At 39.8% G+C, this 15749-nt stretch overlaps 1 protein-coding gene across 2 annotated transcripts in view; it reads left to right on the forward strand.

Annotated features, from left to right (window-relative positions):
• Positions 1 to 15749, forward strand: part of EVC (EvC ciliary complex subunit 1) — a 53786-nt gene that overhangs the window by 33186 nt on the left and 4851 nt on the right. The window contains exons 13-17 of one of the 2 annotated variants that reach the window (XM_069856329.1): positions 5397 to 5506; positions 6651 to 6861; positions 9956 to 10162; positions 10876 to 11020; positions 15410 to 15518. In XM_069856329.1, the coding sequence (XP_069712430.1) occupies positions 5397 to 5506; positions 6651 to 6861; positions 9956 to 10162; positions 10876 to 11020; positions 15410 to 15518 (782 nt within the window). The remainder of the gene's footprint in view (positions 1 to 5396; positions 5507 to 6650; positions 6862 to 9955; positions 10163 to 10875; positions 11021 to 15409; positions 15519 to 15749) is intronic. The other variant, XM_069856330.1, reaches the window with a different exon arrangement.

Consider the following 15749-nt stretch of genomic DNA (forward strand, 5'->3'; position numbering starts at 1 on the left):
TTGAAATTATACGACATGTGCCTCCCTGATCATTTTATATTTATTTGATTGTAACTCACCTGCTATCTCAATTATTTTGAAAAACAATACTGCTTGCCCTCTTATCTTTCTGTCTCAGGGATATCTAGCAGGCTAAACTAAAATACACTGGGGACCAACCAGTGATGCCAATGAGTCTGCTCGCATGCTTTAAGTTAAGGGCAGGCATTTGTGTTTTCTAGGACTGCTGGCTGGCATTTAGCATTTGAATTTGGCGTACCTATACCTTCAGTGATTAATGAGCAAAGTCTGACCTCAATTTTTTTTTTTCCCCTTTTCATCAAGGATTAGATTCAATACTTGACTTGGGAAGCTTAAACTTTTGGGTTGCTGTTCATTTTCACATTCACCAAGAGTTTACAAATTGTATGTCTTTGTATGTGAATGACATGAGCAGCCTGGTCCAGTAGATACACCACAAGCGTGTCTTGTAGTGTGTGGAGCCTGAAGTACCACAGGGGTATCTGCAGTCAGAGAAGGAGGAGGCTCTGGTGCGCAACCACTCTGTCTCAGGAATCAGAGTGCATGTTGAGGCACCTAAGCTCTGTTCCTTCCACGATCCTTTTGAACCTCAGCCATTGTTCAGGGCAGAGAGGGTGTTGTTTAATGGGTGGAAGACTCTCCACAGAGGGGCCTAAGTTTTGTTCTAAAAATGCTGTTTATGCATTTCTCTGTTTCTATCACTGGGCAAAATATTGAGTGGAGAGACCACACCCTGGGATTCTTTTCTCAAAGGATTAAAAGGATTAGTTCATCTCCAGCACTCAGCTGCTGGATAATACCTCTTTAGGCAGCACTGTATGATGGATTCTTTGTATGTTAACTCAGATGTTCCAGTCATGCCCAAGCATAGATTATTTAAATTAGAAAGTTGACTTTACAACACTTTCAGTGTACCACAGCATTCATAATATAAAGCAGATGGCTTCCTAGCTGGGAATAAAAATGAATAAAGAGTTTGCTGACATCATTAACAGTAATTACTGAGCTATAGAGGAATTCACTTAGCAATGACTGAGCTCTCACGTTGTTCTCTGGGTCACTGGCACTGCAGTTGGGCCTTATTCAATATAAAAATTCCCTGAGCAGCAGACAGAGCTGTCCTAGGGACAAGTGATTCTGTGCCATAAATTGTTTAGAAAAGACAAAAGTTTCTTCTAGTGGGAAAATGTGTGATTCCTCAAGAATATATTCTTTGCAGGAGATTAAGTAGCATTTTAACTCCATGCATGTGGCTTTTTCGAAGTGGTTTGAACTAAACTGGAGTAAAGTCCGCTTAACTCCAAGGAGAAGAATGCGGGGAGATAGCTGTTCCACCAAAGCTAGGCTGACAGATTTTCCTGTATAAACAAGTCTGAAAAACACCAGACAACTGATGATATTACATTCAAAGGCAAAATGCATTTCTTGGCCCTTTGCTTGGATGAATGCAGCAGCGTGTGCATTTAAGGAAAAAGCTGACACATCCTATAAAAAGGAGCACTTTCTTTCCACCTTAAGAAGAGAAGACAAATCAGACACTTGTGACAGGTGATCATGTCATTTAGGAGATTCCATAGATGTTACAGTGCTGAACATGACAGAAGATCCATAAATCTATATTCATACCAACAGGCCTTTTTATTTATCAGGCATTTTCCAGCAGGAGATATGTCTTTCATTTGCCTCTTGATAAATGTACTGTACTAAGAGTTGGACAGTCACCTCCTTTACAGACTTGGGAACGCCAGAAGGCTTTTCACCAGAGTATTTATGTGTGCTTTTCAAGGTGGCTTACGAAGACGTTTTTCCTATTTACTTGAACTGCATTTTTTTTGAGATTATCTTCCGTGGCATTTATACATATCTGGAATATGATGTCCTTTGGGCGAACAGAATCTCTTTTACAACTGAAAAGAAAAATCAATTTAATATTTAACTTTTGCTTTATACACCTGAGGATGTGAGTGAGGCAAATTAGCATAAATGACTAAAGGAAATAAATTTGTAGCATTTTCCCACATAGACCCTACCTCATGATTTCTGTAGATGAGCTCTCCTGCCTGGGAAGTGGTTACGGAGAGCAGAGTGCTGCACCAGGCTGAGGTACTTGCTTGGAATTCAGTATGCATCACGCTCCATCTACAGGCTGTTAGGGAGAAATTGGTTTCCTTCAATTTCCTGAGAATCTCTGCTAAAATTGTCAAACTGAGAGCTGCAGAAGAAAAGATTGAGCTTACTTGGGTCTAATTTGCTGTTGTATCTGAGGTCTAAATCAAAATATTTTATGGATGTCGTTATCTACTAAAAATATATGCCTCACCTTTGTTGCCAGAGAGTAGTACTTAGTATTAGCAGTGCTCCAGAAGGTCTCATAATGGACATGTTGCCAGGAAGCAAAATGCTTACAGAGAAAACACCAGGTGAGGATATGTCTGTCCATTCCCACATTGTTGCTTGACACCCAGAATGCTGAACCAGCATCTGTTTCTCAGTTTTAACATGACATGCATTTTTCTCTTTCCCTTAATTTTATGCTCATTTTCTTTGTAGTAATTGGAATGACACTTCTTTTCAAAGAGCCAGACATTCCTTGGAGCTTTACTTCCCCATTTATGATGCTTTGGTCATTGATTTTACTAGTTAAATGCAGGAAGCAGAAACCCCAAGCTCTCTTCCAGCTGCTGAGTCTGTGCAATGGTGTCATTTTCTCTACTCCATGCTGACCTGTCTCCAAGTAAAGTAAGGCCATTCCCTAGAACAGGAAAGCTTTGAAAGGCACCTGTAGGCTTGGCCCAGCTTTGGAAGGTCAGTGCAGCACAAAGCCTGACCTTCCACCTAGCTTGATGAAATATTTGTCTCAGTTTTGCTATTTTTCAGCAATATGCCAACAGCCTCAAATTAAGATTCCCAGAGGATCTTTGCTGTTGCATCTGTGCCTGCATGTATGAGTTCTTCTAGTATTTTGGAAGTAGAAAATACTCAGCCCTCACAGCTCATCTCAGTGACCCACTGAAGTGTTGCTTCCAGTAAAACATATAATATTTTGTTCTTATTTCAGCTGATCCTTCTCTCCTTGATCATCTTCTCAGTAGCCTTTTGGATTAAAAAAAATGGTTTGGTGTTTGGTCCAGATCTCAGTCTTCCTTCTTTATCATCCCATCTTAAATACGTAATAATCCCTCTCCTTTCTTCTTTGTTCTCTTACTACTTATATGGCTAGTGAACTTCTGCTGTTCAGTTTAATAACTGTGCACAGGGGTGTTTTGTATTCTCAGCTTTCCATTGGTCTTGGGAGGTGACAGGACCTTTTATACATCTTGAATACAGCTTTTCTTAAATGCACTCGCAATGGGAAAGGTGACTCCAATTAAAAGAAAGCCCTTGTTCGCCACCACAAAACTAGACTGTTTCTTCAAACAATAACTACAATCCCTGTCATTGTTATCATTCTGAGTACTTATTTGGATATGATGTACTGATAGCAGCAGAGGTGCTAAGTTTTAATTTCTTGGCTGCAATATTATTTAATTTATTATTCCAGCTGTAATTCAGAAAATGTCTCCTGTTTTCTGTATCTTGGTGGTCTTCATCAGATATGATCCACAAACTGACAATGAGTGTGCAGGAAGGCCCTTCAAGAGCAACTTCTCAGTGAATAACCCGGTCTCCAGAAATGATGGGAAGCCACACCTGCACCATGGCTAGTCTCCCATTGAAAATGAAAATACTTCTAGAAAGTTAGAGGTTATTTTCAGCCCTTCTTTTAAACTGCTGAAAGAGACATTAAAATATACAATGTGATGGATCTACTAGGCATGTGCAGAGATGTGAAACAACAGGAAGCCATATTCATAGAGCTGTTAAAAGGAAACACTGATACAGTTATTACTTCAAGCATTTGCTATCCCTCATGATGATACCCGGAGACCAAATAAACCTTAATTTGACACTTGCAGCAGGCAATCAGGGAAGGCAGTGTGCTCAGCTGTGCTCTGTGATTTTAAGAAACACCTAGACGCAAATCAGTTGAGGTCTGTCTACCTAGGTGTGTCTTATTGCTCTTTCTGAGAGCAGCCTTGGGGGCTCCCTGGCACCATACAGACTTTCAGGCTGTACTTCTCATGTTCATCTGAACTCTTTCCATCTGTCACCTGTTGTTGACTGTCTGCCCATCCTTCCCAGGCATTCTACACAGGAGTATGTGTTTTGGTAAGGTTTTCTTCATGGAGCGGGTCAGTTATGTGTGTTGTTGTGTATACTACAGGGAAGGTGCTATCCAAGAAAGAAATATATTTTATTTTAAAGCCAAAGATGATGGCTTCTGATGTTCTGCACCTCCTGGGGGAGTTCATTCTGTGTTCACAGATAAAGCTTCTCCTGCAGATATCACTGCTTCCCAAGGAAAAGTCTATCAAATCCAGTAGGGAGGCTGGTGCCACTCCTAGCTCCTTACAGTAATGGTTGTGCAATTACACAATTCTTTGCTAGTTATATTGATCTAGTGAAACCCTCTGTCTTCAGTAATACAAAATTTAGTCCCTCATGTTCTGAATGAGGCTAGAATATGAAGTGAAACTGTCAGAGAGCTTGAGTATTATATGTAATTTAGGTCTCTGCATATGTCTGCAGGCAACCTGCATTTATCCAAATGCCAGCGTAGCCTGAAATATACTCTTCATCTCACAGTAATAGAGTTTGGGTCTTACAACCATTTCATCTTATGGCTTATTATTCACTAAATTCTGGCAATACACTAAAAAAAATCGTAAGTTCTTATCTCCAAAGTTTGCAAACTAATGGCAAATCTTCAAAACATGCAAGGCTTAAATTCTTAGATTTAAATACCACCCTGAAGGTGCTGTAAACTTACACTCTGTAGACCTAATCATGCAATCTCCATTTCTAACTAATAATACTGTGTACTATACACAAAAGTGTGTTGGAATATGATATCTTTATTTTGTTCAGTAAAAATAAAAGCTACAATCTCTACTACTGACAAAAAAAATCCAAACAAAAAGCTTACTGTGACCTGCTGATAAGAGTCGATGCAATATTTTGTGCCAAATTGTTCTTTTTATTTTATTCCTCTGCTGTTCAAAAAAGAAAGTCTGCAGGAGACACAGCTCAGAGTGGATCCAAACCAGTGCAAAGCCTCCCTTTCTTTTAAGTGACCTTTGTTTAAGGCTTTTATCATTCAGAAAAAGGTATTTCTGAGTAGAATGATTTAAATTCAGCATGAGGGTTTTTTTTGAAAGAGAAGGATGATTGTTTTTAGCAAAATATCATCAAATAAACCCCTGTTTCATAATGTGGTGACTGGAATGACTGAAATCAGAGTATCTTACAACTGAAATTTTTTTGCCCTGATTTAGCTATGGATAAAGGAACATGCTCTGTCTGCTGTGATGCAAAAGCACCTGTCTGAGAAACAAGAGAATATAATTCAAGGTGTCGTAAGCAGACTAGGATGCCTCAGTGATGAGTAAGTATGATTTTATCAGTAAGCAGTAGGGTAAAACTGCACAGCTGCATGCGCAAATAAAAACTTGTATACTTTACATTGTGGAAAGCAGCGTTGAAGGATTGTGGGCATCTTTGGACAGAGAGACAGTTACTCTAGTTTTTTGACTGAGTATCAAGAACAAATTAGAAAAGCAGGTATCAAACGTCCAGTCCAGCACCATTCAGCTCTACGTTTGCTTTCTGCTATTAGAATACCACTGACTGCAGCTTTGTGTGTTAAGGACTCCTCTCTAGCATTCTCTGTCTGTATTCACAAAGGAAAGTTTTAGTTCTGTCTCATCTTTGTACAGCTAAACATCTTTTTGATAGAGATGCTTCTAAAAAACCACAATTCTGTGTTATTTGCCTTGTTTTGATTAAGATACCAAGTTCCTTCATTCACCATGGTCTTCATATTACCAAAGATCAAAGCATTTGAAGACTTGTCTACTTGAATTATTGGTATTATTGCCATTGCACTCCTTTATTTTGGCTCTACTTTTCAGTTAAACCTTACATTTTCACATTCCCTAACTCCAGCGTTTCCCCAAATTTGGTATCTAGAGAGCTCATGGTGCCATACACAAATGCAAAGTTAGATACAAGTCCAATCATCCCAAATGTGCACACAGATTTCACTTGCCTAGTCCAAAATCAATTTCAAAATTTGCTCTCCTGCTTAAAGTTCACCACAAACTTGCTTCAGCCATGCCTTCCCCACCAGCTAACACTAGGTTCTTCAATGTCTCTTCAGAGCATGCTTCCTTGCTAATCCAAGATATTCTGCCTTGCATGTTCTTCACGTTGAAATAACTTTCCAGTTGTTCTGATTGCATTCTCTTTTTGTCTTATTTCAAGACTCATAGTAATAAAACTTATATAATGTAATTCTAGATTATTATTTATGTCTTTTTTTTCTTATTTTCATTTTGATTTAACTTCAGTGTGACAGAACTAGAAATCTGTCACGGCAATACTCATTGTTTACACATGCTTGGTATGAGAAGACATTACTCAGTGTGAATAAGAACTCCTGTCATTTTTGAGCAATGACTTTGCTGAATGAGGATGTGCCAAATCAGCAAACAGCTTATCTGATCAACTTTTTACGGTCCTTTATACAGGTCTGTTAACTATATATTGCAAAAACACCGACTTCTGCTATGTTCAGTACTCACAAGGTTAACCCTCCGAAGAGTTGGAATGGCAGCCCTGGCCCGGATGAAATTGTCCAGGAAGAAGAGCTTGCTTCAGGAGCTGAAAGAGCAACATACTCTGCAGAAAGGATTGTCCCCCTGCCAAGATGAGGATCAGTGGCAGCTACAGAAGGCAGTGGTATGTATAGTATCTGGGTGGTTTTTCTTCTGAGGGTTCATGTGCTATCATGTCTCATATTAGAATTAGCTGTAGAAGATCTCAAAAAGTAAAAATACTGAAATTCTACATAGAAAGGAGAATATGCTCTATCAAAAATGCACCCACTGCTGGGAGAGGAGGTCCCTGATTGTACCTGTTTTAGTTCAGGCAGACATTTTAAATTCCCTAATATTTTATCTACTGGCTAGCTATCTTTGATACATGTTATCGTAGCAAGCTTAGTTAGCTATTTACTTTATATTAAAATACTAATGAAAGAAGGCATGTCAGCATTTCTAAAGGACTTCTGTACAAGTCACTGCTTCAGGATAAGATAAATTCCTACTAATTCTGCTAAGGATTGTAATATGCATTTGAAAAGTTCTTACTTGAGAAGAAATTATTCCCTCCACCAGAGCTAGCAAGTTCTTCTATACTGTCAACATTTTTCATTCTTTTTTCTTTATCCTCTGTCCATCAGATTCTCAGCATCCATTCCCCTGGCATCCTTCCAAATAGTCTGGCTCCTGTACATCAAGGAGATAGGAGAAATGTTAATGCATGAGGGAGTTGGGGTTGTTCAGCCTGGAAAAGAGATGGCTCTCAGGAGACCTTGTAGTAACCTTCCAGTACCTGAGGGGGGCCTACAAGAAAGCTGGGGAGGGACTTTTTACAAAGGCCGGTAGTGAAAGGACTCGGGGAATGGCTGTAAATTGGAGAGGGGCAGATTTAGACTAGACATAATGAGGAAATTCTTCACAATGAGGGCAGTGAGTCACTGGCACAGGTTGCCCAAGGAAGTTGTGGCTGCCCCCTCCCTAGAGGTGTTCAAGGCCACGTTGAATGGGGCCTTGAGCAGCCTGATCTACTGGGAGGTGTCCCTGCCCATCACAGGGAGGTTGGAATTAGATGATCTTTAGGGTTCCTTCCAACTCAAACCCCTTCCAACTCAAACCATTCTATGATTCTGTGATTTTTAGACTTTATATTTCTAGAGGTCACTTTCAGATCTGTTTGTGACTCTGTTTTTTAGGGTTTATCCATAAAGTGTTATTGGTCATTTACTTATCTGCATTGGATATTTACCTAGAACAATGCCAAATTTCTAATTTCAACCTCAGAGGACTTTCCTAGTGGGTACTGGTGATAGCCACTGCTGCTGTACGTATGTGAACCTATTAAACACTGTGGCTCTGTGCTCCATGCTGTCACTGTGTAATTAGCCAAGGGTTAGTATTGTCCATGCCTCTAATTCCAATTGGCATGATACAAACCCTAATTCTCCACTTGGAAGAGGAAGAAAGAAATTCTGTCTGCTGTCATTTTCATGTTTGATACTTCAGATGGAGTAGTCCCTGTTAAGTGAGAAAATCTCAAAATATCATTTACCTTCAGAAGAAATGAAATATGAAGTAATGAAATACAAATGCATATCACTACATTCCTCTTGTTAGGTGCTTTCCACTACTCCCTCTCACTTGGCTCCCACAGGGACATTAATTGAAGCAATCACTGTGTTCCTTAACAGAAACTAAATGTCCCCGGGTATTACTGTTCCTTTGGCCTCTCTCCATTAAACACATCTCACAAGGAAGCACCTAAAAAGACACATGTAAGATCCCTGCTGCTGAAGAAGTAGGGCCTAGGTGTGGAACTGTGAAAACTCAGAGGGAAAAAATGTTATGAACAAGCTCCAAAACTAGAACCAATGTATACGGAGTTAAGGGAGAAGTTAATTTACAGACAATTAACCAGAGTTGTAGACATACCGTGTTGTTTGCACTAAAGTTAGTTTGAGCTTGTGCCAATTTTAGATTGGTAGATAATGTCATGTCTATCTCTTGATTTCATATAAAATCTGAAACAAAACTAAAGAACACGAGGTTGGACATGATAAGATGACATTGATTCTCTTGAAAAAAAGAAGTGGTTTATTGACATTCTGACTGCCTAAAAACATCTCATCAAAAACATATATCTAGACTATGGCTAAAGGCATATCGGAATAACACAGCATTAGTAGGGACGTCATTATTTTACACAATGAATGTGAGCCAAGCAGGTTCTTCTCCTACTTTCATTTCTTATTTCCAAGTGGCAATCAAATAGGTACTGTCAAAAGCCCCAGAATAATTTAATGTTATTTACTCTTAAATGAGAATATTTATGTAAGAGGGACTTCAGTAACTCCATAAAAGACAATCTGTGGAAGACTAATGTGTGTAAGGAAGACAGAACAGGTTGTGCTGGTGAGTTTGTACTTTTGTGTGCTAAAGAGAGTTTAGAGGGAAAGTGAACTTAGAAAGAAGCATAGAAAATGGTGGCAAGCATGATCCAGAGACTTCTTCAAATCTAAAAAACAGGTGTCTTCTGGCATATCGTAGGTTTTAGTCTGGCATAAAAGATCTGACCAGAGAACAATTTTTCACTTGTTTCTATTTCCATGTTTCTAATAAAGAAAAAAGAGAACACTGTGACAAGCTGTTAGGTGGCAGGTTCAAAATTAAGAAATGTATGGATAAGCTATTGAACTCGCCACCACAGGATGCTGTACAGGCCAAGAGTGCAAGTGGTTTCCAAGTGCTATTAAACATATTCACAGCCACTCCCAAGGACCATAAGTACCTATATAGCAGCTTTTTCTCAGGTAGACCCTACAAACTGGACAAGTATTCCAGGAGCATAACTGGGTCCTTGTCTTGTTCCTGTGCACTCTCTCAAGGCATCCATAATTATCCCTTACTGGACTCAGGGTATTTGACTAGATTGTTTATAATTTTAATAGAAATGAGATAAAATTCAACAATGCTGAATACAAAGATGGAAATACCTCACTAGGAAATGACTAATGGGACAGGACAGCTGTTATTGTACATACTATGACAGAGGCAATAGTTTTGTTGCAAAGACAAATATCTTAAATGACTGTACATAAACTTCTGCTGAAAATTAGTTTATTCCGAGAACGAAACCAGCAACATTCTGAAAGGGTGTAAGACTTTCTTTTAAAGTGAAGCTGATTAAGTTTGTCAGCATATTTAAAGACAGTGCTGTCTTTTTGTCTCATTACCAGGAGTCCCACATTTTGGAAGAGGAGGAGAAGCTTGAAGATGAAACTCAGCAAACCCATTTAGAATTTCACCAGCAGCTAGTCACAGAAATTCAGGAAGCTCTTCAGTTTCTTCAGCAGCACATGGAGCAGGTGATTGGGCAGACACTGCTACAGCATGCCCGACAGGAAGCTGGAAAAATGATTTCAGATAATGGACAAGACTTAAAGGTATGGAAATGTTCAATGGCAGTTTTCCAGACACAATGGGTGCTACTTTGTTAAAATGGGAGGCAATTTCAATTATGAATTACCCTGTGCCTGGAAGTATCAGCAGGAAACTATTACCACCTGTGCTAAAATGGAAGAGACCTTGGAAATTATTTACAAAATCAAACTTGTGTAGGACTGCAGTATTTTCTAGTGGGTTTGCTATAGCTGCCAAAACAAGTTTTGCTAAGCTAAAATGTGGAATATAAAAAAAAAAAAAAAGAGAGAGTTCTTGATGACGGGCAATAAAATAATGAGGAAGAAATGTAGATGGTTATCTATCCATGTAAGTTTTATAGTTCTTTAATAGCATTTATGTATTAACAGCTTAATATTAATTCATAGGTAAATAATTAAATAAAAATAGAACTAGCTTTATAAGTTAATAAAATTGTTCAAAACAAATATTTGGATTTTCTGTTTAATGGCAAGTTGTAGTAGCTGGTGATGAGGCACATTAGAAAGTTTTTAATGTAATTTTTCATGTTGAAATGTTCCCTGGATGAATAGAAATACTGGTTTACCAACATCATGGTCTGACACATTTTTGAAGCATGAAATTCACAGTTTTGTGTGAACATACAAAATTAGTTTGGGTATTCAGTTTCAGACAGATCAGAATACTTCATTTTTTCGTTTATAAAATTAATCGTTACTTGTACTGTGTAATACAGGAGAGACTGGTGGAAGCTGCTGTAGAAAGCGTGTATGGGACCAGGAATAACATCAATAGACTGGTGCAAAACTACTATCAAGAATTAGGAAAAATCATAGAAGGCTATGAAGAGAAAAAGCTTCAACAATTGAAAACCTTACAAGGTAAGTATGATACAGACAATTGTAAGATAATTCTTGGTTTTTAACAGATATTGTGATTCCTGGTGGAAAAAATGATTGGATGGCCGGGCCCAGAGAGTGGTGGTAAATGGAGTTAACTCCAGCTGGAGGCCAGTTACAAGCGGTGTTCCCCAGGCCTTAGTTCTGGGTCCAGCCCGGTTCAATGTCTGTATGACCTGGATGAGGTGACTGAATGTGCTCTAAGTAAGTTTGCAGATGACACTAAGCTGGGTGGAAGTGTTGATCTGCTGGAGGGCAGGGGGGCTCCAAAGGGATCTGAACAGGCTGAACCGATGAGCTGAGACCAATGGGATGCAGTTTAATAAGACCAAATGCCAGGTCCTGCACTTGGGGCACAACAACCCTATGCAGTGCTACAGACTAGAAGTCTGGCTGGAAAGGTGCCTGGAGGAGAGGGACCCGGGGATGTTGGTTAACAGCAACTGAACAGCAGTGTGCCCAGGTGGCCAAGAAGGCCAATGGCATCTTGGCTTGTATCAGAAACAGCGTGACCGGCAGGTCCAGGGAGGTTATTCTCCCTCTGTACTCGGCACTGGTGAGACCGCTCCTCGAATCCTGTGTTCAGTTCTGGGCCCCTCACCACAAGAAGGATGTTGAGGCTCTGGAGCGAGTCCAGAGAAGAGCAACGGAGCTGGTGAAGGGGCTGGAGAACAAGTCTTATGAGGAGCGGCTGAGAGAGCTGGGGTTGTTTAGCCTGGAGAAGAGGAGGCTGAGGGGAGATTTTATATATCTGTACAACTACCTGAAAGGAGGTTGTAGAGAGGAGGGTTCTGGCCTCTTCTCCCAAGTGACAGGAGACAGGACGAGAGGGAATGGCCTCATGCTCCACCAGGGGAGGTTCAGGCTTGACATCAGGAAAAAAAATTTCACAGAAAGGGTCATTGGGCACTGGCAGAGGCTGCCCAGGGAGGTGGTTAAGTCACCATCCCTGGAGATGTTTAAGGGACGGGTGGATGAGGTGATCAAGGGCATGGCTTAGTGATTGATAAGAATGGTTGGACTCGATGATCCTGTGGGTCTTTTCCAACCTTGTGATTCTGTGATTTTCTTATAATTGTAAAGATTGCTTTTAAAGGTAACAGAAAACTGTTACTTAAATAAGCAACAAAGGAAAATTAATGTGTAGGTGTGTTTCTATCCTTGAAGGAGAAATGATAGAACTGTTATTAATATTATTTACAATTACTTGAATTACAATCATAGACACAGAAACCTATTACTTGAATTTTGGTATAGACACACACAGAATGATGACTTAGTATCACTGTTCATTTAACCACAAACTCTGGTTCACCCAGCTAAGATCAGAGATACCGTCACAACCACTAGCATTTGAATTTCCAGCGCTAAACATACGGCAGAAGAATTTAGAAAGTAAAGAGTTGTACAAGTATTAGGTTGTACAACCAACATCTGCCATGAACACTGTTCAGCTTTGCATATTAACATTTACAAAAAAATTGAATCAATGAATCAAATATTCAGTGGACAGAGAGAGGGTATATGACAGGTGCCTACAAGCTGATTTTTTTCCCTGGAAGGGAGGAGATCTGGATTTGCACTTCGTACTCCCATGGTAGAAAACATGAACATAAACATCATTGGCACCTTCCTCTGAGGTGACTGTCCTGTGCTTTGGGGAGTTGATTCTTACATTCACTCCTTTTTTTGGCTCAGCGAAATGTTTTTTCTAGAGTTGAGGAAATGCATGAAAGGAGGCACCAAAAGGCCAAGCGTGCCCATCCTGGAATACTCTGTAAGCTACTGCATTGTTTCTTAGCTACCACCTATGACCTGCTTACAGGCTGTGAAACTGCTTAAGAAGTCTATGAATTGCTGGACCTCACATAAATACAGGCAGTTTCTTCTGTATTTGTTTCTAGTGCTTAGTTCCTTCAGGACAGGAGACTAAAAGCAAGCTGTGATTATTGATTTCTTTTATAACCACTCTCTCCTCACCAGATGAAGGCTGTTGGCATTAAATGAAGTTAACAAGTTAGCAAAAAGGCAATAGGACCAGAGGCTAAGTATACGAGACACATAGAATGGACTTTTCTTCTCTAAAGACAGAGTTAACAATTTTAAATAGAAAAGGTGCTTTAACTGCAGGAAAGAGTTTTTGAAGAGGAACAGGTGTATATGGATCCAGAGATGAGTGATAGGAAGGATTTATGAACCCCAGTAAGAGCTAGATATGCTCAGTCATTTTAAGACAGAACCAATCTATTCTGCACTGCCCTGCTGTGAACCTTGAAGACTTCAATATTGGAAGCTGAAATGCTAGGGTGAGACAAAATCCGTGAGGGGATTTTTGATAATCTGTATTTTAGACGTTGGCAGATAGCAAGGCAGTCAGTTGCCTAAATTCTTACAAAGTCCATCTAAAGACCTATTTGGCCCTGATTCAGCCACCTACGGAGTCTAAATCTCTTTGATTTGAGTTCCTTTAAGTGGGAATTAAAACTGAAGCCTGTTCCAGAATACTCCTGTGACCTGAAGATATCGTTACACAGTTGAATGTTCAGCTTCATCTGTGTTTTGGTGATGCTCTCAACTGGTCTCCCAATTAGGTTGTGAGATCTAGAATGCCAGTCACTAGAACCACAGTCAGCCTCCTAGTAACTGCTCATTTACATTATTTTTTGTGTCTTAGAGTTCGGATAGATATATTACTGTTTCAGTGCATCAGTGTTCCATGAACTACAAGGAAGAAAATTACACATGCAAGCAGAGCACCTTTTCTTTTCAACTGAACAAAAATAAAGTCCTGCTGCAGTCTAAGTCTACAGACATGAGGGAAGATGAGAGTGTTTATGTTGGTAATAAAAGCAGGAATGTTTTAGATTTGGATGGCCAGAGAGAAACTCACTTGAAATTCATAGATCAAATGAACTGCTACAGTGAAAAAATATTGCAAACCTACATGTGCAAACTGTAGGGTGGCTGAGATTTTCAGTATCGATATCTTAGTGCTTCAGCTTTGTTGGTGCTTTTATCTTAGGAGTGAACACTACTGTCTAATCAAGGATTTTGATATTTTAGTACACAGAAGCCCTTCTTTAACCTAAGTCCAAATTTGTGATGCAGAACCCCACTTCTTTCTCATTTCAGCTGTTGTATTGGCCCCAGAAGCATTTAAATTTTTCTCTGTGATTCTTAACAGCCTGAAGTTCTGCTCCAGGCCACAGCAAGGACACCCTAAGCTCTGCCAGTCAGCCAGCTACTTCCCATCCAAGCTTAGCTGTGAGGCAGAACATCCATGTTTCTTCCTTTTCAGAAGGGGCTGATCTGTTAGGTGATCTCCAAGCATGATGACCACACTGAGAGTATGATCTTCCTCAAAAACTACTCTTATAATTTCTCAGTCTAAAACAGAAGATGGAAAAAGCAGTGCTGCAATAGAGCCACCTGCTATGTGATAGCCCTGGGGTTAGTGTGGCCACATAGGAAATTTCTTATGTGCTTCATTCAGTGATAGTTGAATGGGTGTGAGGAACATAATGCCAGGCTTCTCTCTTCCAGTGACAGTACTTAATGTCAGGATAGAGGATTTTGTTTCTTTGGCCATCTCTTGGCCTAGTAAATACGGATTTATGGTCTGTCCGGCACAGCCATGGGAAGAAAAGTGGATAGTACCTCCCCACCCCCAGCCAGCCCAGTACAGCTAGTAACTGCTCCCTGATGGTGCCATTGGCATGTTAGGCATGCCCGCCTCTCTGAGCACTTGGAAAAAGTCAGAAGCTCCACAAATTAATTGTTATGTACCCTACTATTTTGTGTACCCAGCCATCTCCCTCCTTCTGTGTTTTATTTAAAAGCAGTGGTGCAAAGAAACTGGTCCTGTCTCTCAGACATAGAATCATAGAATATTAATTTGGAAGGGGTCTTAAAGATCATCTAGGTCTGCCCCTCCTCCCATGGACAAGGACACCTTCCACTAAACCAGATTGCACAAAGCCCCATCCAGTCTGGCCTTGAACACTTCAAAGAATGGGTTATCCACAATGCTTTATTTATTTTGCATTTTTCATTTAGGTATTCTAGTTCTTGCATCAAGGTCTTTTCATAAAATTTCTGCTCTGAATTCCATGTTAATCAGTAAGCCTAGTGGGAGAAGCAGGTAAGAACAGGAATTCAGTGACATTACTGTCTCAGATAAATGATGCACAAGTTATTGTCTAGCAGAGCAAGAGTGTGTAAGAAGTATTTGATATCTCTAAAGAGCAGTAACTTTGGAAAGACTACCTAGAGCAGGGCTAATTTCTGCTGATGCAAAACATAAATTGTAAGGCTGCCAAAACTCAGAGTTTGTAATTTTGAGCAGAAGATTTTACAAAAACATTATTTCAGCAGAAAGAGATGAAAGGAACAAGCTTAGGAAGAAACAAGGGAATGAACTGGCATTGAAAGAAAGGCAGACCAAAGGCCTCCTGAACGTATCATCCACAGTCCATCAAAGGTAAGAGCAGGCAGCAGCACTGCTATCTCCAAATGTTGTGAGTGTTCACAGATCTTCATAAATGTCTAGCTGAATAAATGTCTTGGGTTCGCATTTTATATTTGTTTTTGATGGAAAGGAAATATCTTTTGCCAAACTACGTCTGCCCTTTTATCTCAGAGAATTGCTTTCTTATTAAATAAACTTGTTTATGCTCATTAATTACAGACTGAAGAACTATACATAGACAAT

This window comes from Phaenicophaeus curvirostris, chromosome 4 (assembly GCF_032191515.1).
Source record: "Phaenicophaeus curvirostris isolate KB17595 chromosome 4, BPBGC_Pcur_1.0, whole genome shotgun sequence".
Classification (NCBI taxonomy): Eukaryota; Metazoa; Chordata; class Aves; order Cuculiformes; family Cuculidae; genus Phaenicophaeus; species Phaenicophaeus curvirostris.